Source organism: Talpa occidentalis, unplaced genomic scaffold (genome assembly GCF_014898055.3).
Source record: "Talpa occidentalis isolate TD23 unplaced genomic scaffold, MPIMG_talOcc4v2.1 talOcc4.9, whole genome shotgun sequence".
In the NCBI taxonomy this organism is placed as follows: Eukaryota; Metazoa; Chordata; class Mammalia; order Eulipotyphla; family Talpidae; genus Talpa; species Talpa occidentalis.
The window spans coordinates 58170616-58183154 of record NW_023605305.1 but is presented as its reverse complement, the minus strand read 5'-3'; the positions used below and the strand labels follow the sequence as shown (position 1 = coordinate 58183154).

The window sequence follows — 12539 nt, the reverse complement described above, 5'->3', positions numbered from 1 at the left end:
GAACCAATAAAAAAAAAATAAAACTATAGAAAAATGGCAAAGACTATAAACACTTGATAGAAGAAACGTAACAAGTTAACAAAAATGTGCAACCTCAATTACTAAGAAAATAAATGCATATTAAAGCCAAAAATGTGATTCATCACTTATGTTTACAAATTTTCAAAAATAGCATCCAATTTTAGTGGAGGTGGACAAACATGGTTTCACTGACATAATGGGGACCTTTGTGTGACCTTTTTGGGAAGCAACTTGACAGTTTCTAATCAGATATAAAATGCAAATAGCCCTAAATTCCTGTTTATAAATTATTTTGTATGTAATTTATACCATGTTTATAAATTATTTCATAGAAATACTTGCATAAATGTACAAGAATATGTTTAATATTTAAAGATGTTTTCCCGGGCCTCCCCTGGTGGCACACCGGTTGAGCGCTGGGCTGCGAGGCTGCCTGTAGCCTCTGCAGCGCCATTTCGATCCCAGGCCGCTGGTGAGGGTCCCACATGGTGCGACAGACCTCTCCTGCCCCGCCTGCCCTCTGCTCCCTTCAGCAGTGTATTTCGTCAGTCTGCCTGTTCTGTTCCCCACTCTGGCTCTGGTGAATTCTCTCACCCTCCCGCACTTCTGACTGTACCCAGTGCTTGTATGTATAAATAAATAAATAAATTGATTAATTAATTAACTTAAAAAAATAAAAAATAAAGATGTTTTCCCATTAGCTGTTTTGGAAATAGGGAAAGTAGGGGGGAAAAAACCCAAACCAATGTCCATTAATAGGGGCGTCTTTAAGAAAACATCCTACAGCTGTATGTGTTGCTTTTAAATATAATAAGGAAGCTTTAGACTTTTTGGTCATTGCTGTATCCCTAAAATCTATATGCCTAAAATCTATATGGTTCATGCTCAGATATTTTAAAAATAAGTATGTCCAGAGATATGTTGGCAATTTACTGTAAATGAAAGAAACACTTCGAGGAACAAAATGTAAAATACAGTTCATTTATTTAAAAAAACAAAATCCCCCCTGACATTGAAATGGAATAATCATGGGGAACAAGGGTGGAGGGGGAGTAGCAGGGAATAATAAGCAAACAAAAGTCATACACACACATACATACATAGATACACACACATGCACACATATACACACACATACATACATAGACACACACACACACACTTCTGTATGTTTATATAGACCAGCTGGCAATAACTGAATTATTGCCGCTCTCTAATTGGAGAGCGAAGCATTCATATTTAACCTTTATATAACTTTATGTAATTTTTTCCAAGTATGTTATTATTTCCAACTACATTATTTAGTAATTAAGACCTATTTTTAAAGGACAAGATTAAATTTATAATGAAAAGTTGTGTACATTTGCCATTTGTTTTTAAAGATTTATTTATTTATACAAGCACTGGGTACAGTCAGAAGCACGGGAGGGTGAGAGGAGTCACCAGAGCCAGAGCAGGGAACAGAACAGGCAGAAGGACCAAAGTACACTGCTGAGGGGAGCAGTGGGCATGGCAGGAGAGGTCTGTGGGTCAAGTGGGACCCTCGCCGGTGGCCAGGGATCGAACTGGTGCTGCAGAGGCTGCGGGCAGCCTCGCATCCCAGCGCCCAACCGCTGCGCCATTGGGGAGGCCCACATTTGCCATTTATATGCTTAAAACAAGCAGGAGAGGTATTACTGAATTAACACAGCCACATAACAGGTGGGGGTTATTCTTATTCCCTGTTCCTCATCCCTTTCCTTTCTGTAGAGTAGCTAGAACTTGGTCTCTAGGACAAGTATGAGAAAACTCACTAGTGCTCTTTTTCCTTCTCTCTCCCCTCCCAATGGGAATGGCTTATTTCATTTGGGGAGATGGGAGAAGAAACTGAGCATGTGTGACTCAGAAGTTTCTCAACACTCTCTTCAACCATCCTTAGGACTTGTGTAGAACCCAATTAAAGGTGTTGTTCAAGTGCATTCTCCATTACAGTCTTAAGTTGAATTTTTTTAAGTTCATCTATCAACACCTTGGTCTGTTTTGTTATATATGAACTTGGGAGGAGTGGACTGCTATTGATCAGTGCCCATACTCCAGAAGATGACTATGTAAGTGTCTATCCCTTCAGATACATGAAGCCAAGTTGCCCCTCAGTCATGGTATTTATACTCCTACCAGGAAGCATGTATAAGGTTCTCCTTTTAGCACTCTCCAATTCTGAGCATTGAAACTTTGTAGATTTTTTTTTTTTTTTTTTTTTTTTTTGCTGCTTTGATAATCTTCTACTTTAATAAGCAGTTTGAATGCAGGTAAGTTAGCACTTTTTCAGTCTATTGATTGAATTTCTTAGTTTTGTGAATTGTCAGACTTTTTTTTTTTTTTTTTTTTGTATAAGCACTGGGTACAGTCAGAAGCGCGGGAGGGTGAGAGAATTCACCAGAGCCAGAGTGGGGAACAGAACAGGCTGACCGACAAAATACACTGCCAAGGGGAGCAGCTGGTGGCAGGAGAGGTCTAAACGCCATGTGGGACCCTCATCTGGTGGCCGGGGATCAAACCAGTGCTGCAGAGGCTGCGGGCAGCTTCACAACCCAGCGCTCAACCACTGCACCACCGAGGAGGCCCTGAATTGTCAGACTTATTAACAATGTTATCATTGTTATCCCCTTCATTTGTCATTAAATTTTAAATTTTGGATTTTATTTTTACATTTGGGATTTATGTAGTCATGTCTATTAATTTTGTCCTTTCAAATTTTTGAATTATCATTCCCCCCAAATATAATCAAATCATTTTAACATCCTCATAGTATTTCTATAGTTTTATTTTTTCATCTTTATTTTATTTATTGTTCCCCTAGTTTTTTGAGGTAACAATGGTGTACAGCACTGTATATGATTCAAAGGTATAGGTTCATGCCTACTCATATGTGTTACCACACCACACCTCCCACCAAGGCACCCATAGTCTTATTTCATACCATAGAGTTAAAAATTAAAAATATTGAATTAATTAACTATGTCAGGGTATAGACCCAGATTCTGTATATCTTTCCAGTCTGTATATAGCAGACAAAACTGGCATCCTCAACCTGTGGATTCCATTTCTGAATCTAGCATTCACACTGTCACCAATGGGAAGGAGGAAAGAGAATTAAGAAAATATGGTACAGGTGTTGCACATTTCTGTTGATATCCCATGATTAGAACTTAGTCATGTGGCCATATCTCATTAGAGGAGAGGTTGGGGAAAATAGTCTGGACACCATATATTCATCTAAAACTGCACAGAGTTGGTGGGGATGGGAATGGTGCCAGCATAGTTATTCTTGTTACAAGAAGAAGTAAACAAAAGGAAGAGTAGATAGTAGTAAATGACTATGACTCAGTTGCACAACAGTTTTTATATAGCTTGTTGATAATCTTTTACCACTGAGTTGTAATTTCACTTTTTTTTAAAGATTTATTTATTTATGCATATAAGAACTGGGGTACAGGCCAGAGATGTAGGGGATGAGAGGATTCACCAGAGACAGAGTGGGGAGAAGAACAGGCAGATTGACTGAAACACACTGTTGAGGGGAGCAGTGGGCGAGTCAGGAGAGGTCTGCTGCACCAAGTGGGTAGGTCCCTGGCCAAGGATTGAACTCGTGCTGCTGTGGCTGTGGCTAGCTTCTTAGGTTGCGTTTTAACCCTTGCACCACCAGGGAGGCCCTAATTTCACTTTTTTTAAAGATTTATTTATTTATTTATTTATTTATTTATTTATTTATTTATTTATTTATTTATACATACAAGAACTGGGGTATAGGCCAGAGGTGCAGGAGGGCGAGAGAATTCACCAGAGACAGAGCAGGAAGCAGAATGGGTAACTGGACTGAAAACACTGCTGAGGAGAGCAGCAGGCGAGACAGGAGAGGTCTGCCACGCCATTTGGGTTTCTCCCTGGCTGGCTGGGAATCGAACCCACACTGCAGAGGCTGTGGACAGTTTCACAGTTCTGTGCTTAACCCTCTGTGCCCCCGGGGAGGCCCCCTAATTTCATTTTTAAAATGCAACACTTTTAAGCATACTGGCCTTGTTGCTAAATTCTTGTCTTACATTGTTCATTCTGACTAATCTTGTGTCCTCCTGCACTATTCTAATTATTGTGATTCTACAATACAATGTATTATGCTAAATCAAAGACCTCTCTTTTCACCTTTGCAAAATTTTCTTCTCATTTCCTGCCTTTTATAATACCAGCATATTAATAGTTTTTGTATCCATTTATAAAAGTTATTTACATTACTTTCATTAAAATATTATGAATAATGTTTCAATAATAAAAGGGATGGTTTTTTAATTTCTTCTTCAAATTTATTGTTTGTGTACAGGAAGGCTACTGATTTTTGCTTATTGATTTTGTATCCTGCCACTTTACTAAACTGATTAGTTTAATTAGTTTCTCTGTGGAGTTTTTAGGGTTCTCTATGTATATTATATCATCTGCGAATAGTGATAGTTTAACTTCTTCCTTCCCTATTTGGATTTCTGTATGTCTTTCTCTTGTCTTATTGCTCTGGCTAGGACTTCCATTATTATATTGAAAAACAGTGGTAAGGGCCTCCCTGGTGGCGCAGGGGTTAAGACGCAATCTATGAAGCAATTCGCAGCCACTGCAGCACAAGTTCGATTCCCCCGGCCAGGGAGAAACCCACATGGTGGGACAGATCTCTCCTGTCTTGCCTGCTGCTCCCTTCAGCAGTGTACTTCGGTCCGTCTGCCTGTTCTACTCCCCACTCTGTCTCTGGTGAATCCTCTCACCCCACCCCCGTGCATCTCTGGCCTGTACCCCAATTCTTGTATAAAAATAAATAAATCTTTAAAAAAAAAAAGAAAAGAAAAACAGTGGTAAGAGTGGACATCCTTGTCTTGTTCCAGATCTTAATGGAAATGCTTTCAGCTTTGTACCATTGAGAATGATACTGGCAATGGGCTTGTCATATATGGCCTTTATCCAAAGAGGAAATGCAAATGGCCAATGGGCATATGAAAAAATGTTCAACATCACTTGTAATCAGGGAAATGCAAATCAGAACTACAATGAGATACCATCTTACACCAGTGAGAATGGCACATATTAAAAAAAACTAGCAACAACAAATGTTGGTGAGGATGTAGAGAAAAAGGAACTCTCCTGCACTGCTGGTGGGAGTGCAAACTGGTCCAACCACTATGGAGAGCTGTGTGGAGATTCCTCGACCTACTAAAGATAGAGCTTCCATAGGATCCAGCAATTCCACTCCTAGGTATTTACCCAAAGGACACAGAAACATTAATTCCAAAGGGCACCTGCACCCCTGTGTTTATAGCAGCACTATTTACAATAGCTAAGCTTTGGAAACAGCCCAAATGCCCAAAAATAGATGACTGGATCAAGAAGATGTGGTACATATATACCATGGAATATTACTCAGCAATCAAAAAAGATAAACACATGCAGTTTGCAGCAACATGGATGGAGCTGGAAGGGATCATGCTCAGCGAAATAAGCCAGAAAGAAAAAGAAAAATACCGGATGGTCTCACTCATAGCAGGAATTTAGAAAACCTAAATAGGAGACCAGGAAAAAGACTAATTAATACAAAGTAAAAATAAAAATCAACAAGCAACTATAAACCAGAGATACACTGGGGAAGGGGGGTGGGGAGAGAAAGGATTAGGGTCAAAATAAGGGGGGGTACAATTGTTTGGGGAATATAGCCAAAATGAAAATGTATACATTGTGCAAAAATGAAAAATGATGTAAGAATTATTTAAAATAGGGCCTCCCCTGGTGGCGCATGCGGTTGGGCGCAGCGCTGTGAAGCTGTCCGCAGCCTCTGCAGTGCCGGTTCAATCCCCGCCAGCTGGCGAGGGTCCCACATGGCAAGCAGACCTCTCCTGTTTTGCCTGCTGCTCCCCTCATTAGTGTATTTCGTCAGTCTGCCCGTTCTGTTCCCCACTCTGTCTCTGGTGAATCCTCTCACCCTCCCGTGAATCTGGCCTGTACCCCAGTTCTTGTATGAATAAATAAAAAAAATAAAAATATCATCATGAGTTAAGAGTTATAGAAATTAATTTTAAAAAAGAATTATATGAAATAAAATATTAAAAAATAAAAAATGAATAATGATATTTATCAATTTTTCAGGATTCACTATATATCAGACACTATAATTAAGTACTTCCTTTCATTAAGTCTTTACATGAAGCTAGGTGCTTTAATCATGTCACCATTTCACATATTAGGAAAGTAAAGCTAAAATTAATTGCTTGATGTCACATAGCTGATAAGTGAAAGTGTTAAAATGCATGTGTGTCTTACCCTGAAGTTTATATTCTTTAACAACTACACAATAATAACTGTTGTTATTGCAAATGATTTTCCTGATTTGTCATGAGTTTTCTAATTTTGCTTATATTTTAATGCTCATAAGTTTTAAATAAAAATTTTGTTATGTGTGTTAACATTATTGTATTATTTCAATACAGTAGACCAACATACTGGTCAGCCCTGTATAGATTTCTTGGACAATCCTAATAAGTGGAATACCAGCTATACATTAAGCAGCATCTTACTTACCCTCCAGGTAAGGACATATTAGCATAATGCTCTCTTTAGTACTTTCATTTACCCCAGTTATTCAAAATATAAGGAACCAGATGTACAATGCATATTTGAATGTTTAAAGAATTTGAGTAAATCAATAACATTTCTACAACTATAAAATGGAACTTGATTTTTAGTTTGTATTAATTAGTCTTTTTCCTGGTCCCTTATTTAGGTTTTCTAAATTCCTGCTATGAGTGAGACCATCCGGTATTTTTCTTTTTCTTTCTGATTTATTTCGCTGAGCATGATCTCTTCTAGCTCCATCCATGTTGCTGCAAACTGCATGTGTTTATCTTTTGTGATTGCTGCGTAAAAATCAAAATCAACAAGCAACTGTAAACCAGAGACAGACTGGGAAGGGGGGGAGCGGGGAGAGGAAGGACTAGGGTCAAAATAAGGAGGCGGTGCAATTGTATGGGGAATATAACCAAAATGAAAATGCATACATTGTGCAAAAATGAAAAATAATGTAAGAATTATATAAAATAAAATATTATAAAAATGGAACTTGAATTACAACGGCTATTGTTTTAAAGTGAAATTCCTATTTAACACCCTTCACAACCAAAGAATACGTATTTTAGAAAAGAGGGAAGAAACTATTTTAATTCTAGAACTATTCTTAGGTTTTCTTTTGGCCTCAAACTTCATAATACTACACATGGGTATAGATCGTTCTTCATTCATGAACCTTGCCTTCCTCAGAGAAGTGAATCAAGTGATTTCACAACTTAAAATGTTCAACATTATCATTTGCTTCTGACAATGCTTGCTATTTGTTTTCTGTACTATCATAAACCTTTGAAGATCAGTGATATCCAATGAACTTTCTGCATTGATGGAGATGTCCAGTCTGACCTATGCAGTAGCCACTAGTCACCTGGGGCCACTGAACACTATAATTGAGGGACACTGAACACTATAATTGAGGGACACTGAGTTTTTCATTGTATCTAATTTTAAGTAATAATATTTGCCCATATGTGGCTAGAGCCTACATTACACATGCAGACTGTCCTTTTGATAACATGAGAAACATAATTACTACACTGTTTTTCGAAGGGTGACACTTGAAAATGGTGTTTAAAATATTTTAAAGTCTAAATATACTAGTCATCTCTTCCAAAATTTTTTCTAATCTTAATTTCTTCAAACACTTGCTCAACTGCAAAGGTAAATATTAACACCCATCCAAAGGATGAATTCTGAATTTATGGGCTTTAATTAACTGGATATAATAAAACATACCTGCTGTTTTAGTTGTTTACTAATGCTTCAAAATTTCTGTTTATCCACTGGAGAAGTATCCCTTTAGAGTTGTTTCTTCCTATCACATGGCTAATTTAAATGTCAGACATTTATTTTTTTACTATTTTAGCAGAGTTTTATATATATGTGTGTGTGTGTTTAAAAATATTCTTCAATTCCAGTTCTTAAGAATAATTAAGTAAACTTAATAGCTTGTATACATTTTATATGAGAAGGCTTTTTGGCACAGTTAACGCAAAGACTATTGAATAAACTTCACCAGATGTCTCTGCCTGAGGAAGGGTATCTCTCCAGCCAAAGACTAAAAGCTTGCTCTTAAAGATGTTTCATCTGCATTCCACCAACTTTGAAATATTTAGTGCAGCCCCCACTGAATCCTTACTTGAGCAATTCAGTATTCTTGGAAATACTGTCCAATGTGTTTTCTAAACAAGAAATTCAAATAGCAACAGAATATTCTTGTGCTTTTCAAGTAATAGACATGAGAATATTGCAAAATCTTGCCATCATTTCCATGACTCTGAAGACACAGTTATCCACTTTGACCTGCGTCTACACTTAGGAATTATGGTCAGTATTATTTTGGCTGTATTTTGAAATATACAGCCAGGTTAGTATGTTATAACCTTCAAAATCATAATGAATTATAAAAGAAACATTTGAAATTTTGGCTAATATTAATTTTGAGGTGCCAAATAAACAAGATCATGGTCTGGCAGAACTACTAAGTTTGTTATGATTTATCACCTATTTTGTCCAGATGCAAAGATACATGGTAGGTAGAATTTAAAGATGTCCCCACTGCCTCCTATTATTCTCATCCTCTGGTTATTCAAACAAACTCTAACCCAAGCACTGCTGTGAAAGAATTTTGATAATGGAATTATGGCTACTAGTCAGCTGACTTTAAAATAGGAAGGCTATGCTAATTCTGCGCATGGTGGCCCAAAAGTAATCACATGAACCCTTAACGATCAAAGGGATGACTGAGGAGTCACTCTGAGAAATACAGTAGAAGGAAGGAGAAAAGGATGTGACAGGAGGGGAGGTCAGAAAGATAAGTATGAGCAGGAGTTTCCACACCTTTGTTGCCTCTGAGATGTATGAGTCCAAGTGTAAGGACAAGCAAGAGAGTTCTTGAATGGGTGGTCTCTCTGAGGGTGACCCCTAGGTAACAGCCAGCACAGAAATAGGGCTTTCACTCCTACAAATGCAAGTGACTGAATTCAGCTAACAAACGCCTGGATGAATGTGGAAACAGACTTTTCTTAGAACCTGTGATCAAAGTACAGCCAGTGATTTCAGTCTTACTAAATCTGGAAAAGAGGAAACCAACCCAACCGCCCCAGAATTCCCACCTGCAGAAATGTGAGATAACACACTTGTGTTGTTTTAAGCTGCTAAATTCTGTAATTTGTTCCAGCAGCTATAGGAAACTACTGCAGACACCAAATTAATCTTTCATAGATCTGGAGGGATTTTGAAGTGTTCACAAGCCTTAATATATGAGTTGGTTTATCTGTGATCTAAATTTGATCTCCTGTTAAAATGTGTTCATTTTTTAGGGGAAGTGTTCTGATGTTTCCTCATGTTTAGTTCTCTTTACACATAAATTCAGTTTAAATTCATGTGATAGGAAGGAATAAGTTACAAAAGGAACTTATAAATTACTTTGATCCTATTGTTTGGCTCATGAATGTACAGTATAAAACCAAGATGGATTAGAAATCTTCTCATTTGAAACAACATGGGTGGAACTGGAGGGGATTATGCTGAGACAAGTCAGAAGAAGGAAGACAAATATTGTATGATTTCACTCCTCTGTGGAATAGAAAGAAACAAAACAAAAGAACAGACAAAATTAACTCTAGAATTGAGGCTACCAGAGGGGACCGGTCGGGGGAAGTGGGGTTGGGAAACAAAGGGAGGAATCTAAGGAACTATGGTAGAGGATTATTGGGACTTTGGCAGTAGGTATGATATAATAAAACATCAGAAGAGGTGACCCTTACACCCCTAACTCATACATAGTGTTGTAAGCCACTATGATATCAATTTAAAAAATACAATTTAAAAATATTTATTTCAAGGTAAACTAAATATGGATTGATAGGAAGTTGCAAAGAAATGTATGGGAAGGGCCTATGCAATCTTCACCCAATCTTCCCCCACTTGACATCCTGTATATTTGACATCAAAACCAGCAAATACTTTTGCATCCCATAGGCATTGGGATGACTGAGGTCACCGATTAGCAGAGTTTGAGTTAAATGTAAGTATGATTTTTATATGAAAATAACATTATACTATAAACCCTTCATTTTAATAAATAACTCTTACCATAATATACACTGAAAAATGTGGTTTGGCTCACTGGTTCTTAACTGTTAGGATAGATACATTTAAGAAAGAATGAAACATGGACCTTTTCAGAAAAAAAAGTTAAATACACAAAATATTCATGGTTTCACAAACACACTTTATCTTCACCCCAAAATAAGATGTATAGATAACTCAGGTTGAAAATTTCTTGTTTGACTAACATTTAAGGAAATATGTTTCCTTTAATAAATTTGGAAACTTTTCCACAGTTTTTGAAACTAGGGGCCATATCTGTTTGACTCTATCTCTAGCTAGATACATAGTAGGTATTTAATAAATACTTCTTGAATGTTTGTCTTTTTGCTCAAAGAAAGAATTTACAGCATAAACTCTATGTTCTTTGTGTTTTCCTGTAGGTTATGCTTTCTAATCCAGTGCTAGAAAATCCAGTGAATTTGGAAGCAGCCAAAATATTGACTAAAGATGAATCTAAGTACAGACTAATAGTGCTGAAACTTTTCCAACAGCCATTACAATGTGAGAAGAACCTGCTTCTTATTTGCAAGTTATTAATTATACATGTATAGCAATTAATTTATCTAGCAAACAGCTAATATAGGGGAATGTTTTATGTATCTATTTTCAATAATGCAGTCATATTAAGACCTCTCTTATTGAACTTGTCGAGCCAATCAGTATGATCCTTTTTGAAAAATTATCAAAAATCATAAATTTATTATCTTTAAATGTTATGATCATATGGCTAGATGATATTGATTATAAAGATATAACACCTAATTTAACTCTTTGATCTATGGTAGCTATTTCTCAGATTTTATCTGCACTACCTAGATCTTATTGATCCAGGACTCCTTTCCTCTTAATTTAGAAAATACTCTTTTTTTTCTGGTGAGTTCTCCCCCAGGTATTCCTTCTAAGAGTCCATGTGGAAATGGCACCTGAAACTTGTCAATCTTTCTGCTCTGTTGACAAGTGTTTTTCTGATACCCTTGATATGCTTATTCTCATCCTGCCATCTTAACTCCATAACTATGGCACCATTGCTCCTGTGTTCTCTGTGCAGTTTGCAGAACAAGGTCATTGGCCCCTTATGCCAAGATGAGTTGGTCACAAATGAGGGCTGTGCCCATAGTGACAGAGTTCTTTTCTTTGTACCCTGCCCCACCTCCTCCTTCCTCGTCCTGCCTCTCTTTCTTAGAGCAGCCTCATCTAGTGGCTAGTGTTATTCAGACTCACTCCACCAAACTGATCTCTCATGTGCTTGCTCGTTCAAGAGCTGTCCATTGTCTCCTTTTTCCAATCCTCTTCTAGAACCTGCAAGTTCTAGTACCAGATCTGTACAGTTGTGACCAAGTTCAAAGATTCTCTTCCACAGGGCTTAAGGGTCTGATACAAAAGAAGTGGCAGTGGTCAGGCATCTTTTTCAGTGTCTTCAACCACGTTGCAATTGCCCTCAAGTTCCTCAAACATTCCCTGACAGTTTTGAGACTGGTTTGCATACAGAGGAGCCACACTGCTTCACTCTGACCACATTTCCGACCTATCAGGACACTATAGCATCTACTATTTTATCCTCTGCACTTAGTAAACATTTGTGGAATGAAAGGATGAACAATACATATCACTTAATCTTTCAGGGAGCCCTACTATACAATTATAATCAAAGTTATGACAGAGCTATATCCACATTCTGGTGAATGAAAATTTAAAAGCTGGTTTTAATGAATTTTCTATAGTAAATAATTCTATAAGCAATAGGTTTTGTTTTTGCTGTGCAAAGAAAGGATGAGAAGAAAACTGAAGAGAAGTTGACCCTATCTTTTGTCCTCTTGTCAGGTAGACATCATCCCTCACTCTTTCATTTCTTCAGTTTTGCTATCACCAGACATGAAAGCTGCCCAAATTGCAAAAATCACCTGGCAAATGAATAACAAAGCAAATAGTACTTTGGTTGGTTTTCACTCTATTCTTTAGTTATGTTAGTGAAATATGTGGAAATTCAAGACAGTAAATTGTTATCAGCTTGCTTGCTATCTCAGCAGCACTGGGAGTGGTAGCCTAGAACGATTTTCTGAAGCTTTCTAAGAAAATAACATACCCCCATACAACAGAGACTGCTGCCATGAGTGAGAACTGAAAAAGTACAATTTGCTCATTCTAAGTTTGTCACCCTATGAGAACTAATTTCTTGTTACAGCTTGAAAAGATCTCCACTAAAATGCCACAAGAATCGTCTCTGACATACATGCAAAATATTAACCAAGAGAACTAGAAAAAGCTTAGGAGTTTTA

At 37.3% G+C, this 12539-nt stretch overlaps 1 protein-coding gene across 9 annotated transcripts in view; it reads left to right on the top strand.

Moving 5' to 3' along the window:
- The window catches only part of UBE2U (ubiquitin conjugating enzyme E2 U), a 49884-nt gene that overhangs the window by 6814 nt on the left and 30531 nt on the right, over nt 1-12539 (top strand). For 8 of the 9 annotated variants that reach the window (XM_037498704.2, XM_037498703.2, XM_037498707.2 and 5 more), the window contains 2 exons: nt 6516-6613; nt 10644-10764. In XM_037498704.2, coding sequence (XP_037354601.1) covers nt 6516-6613; nt 10644-10764 — 219 coding nt within the window. Of the gene's footprint in view, nt 1-6515; nt 6614-10001; nt 10178-10643; nt 10765-12539 lie in introns of those variants that run through there. The other variant, XM_037498712.2, reaches the window with a different exon arrangement.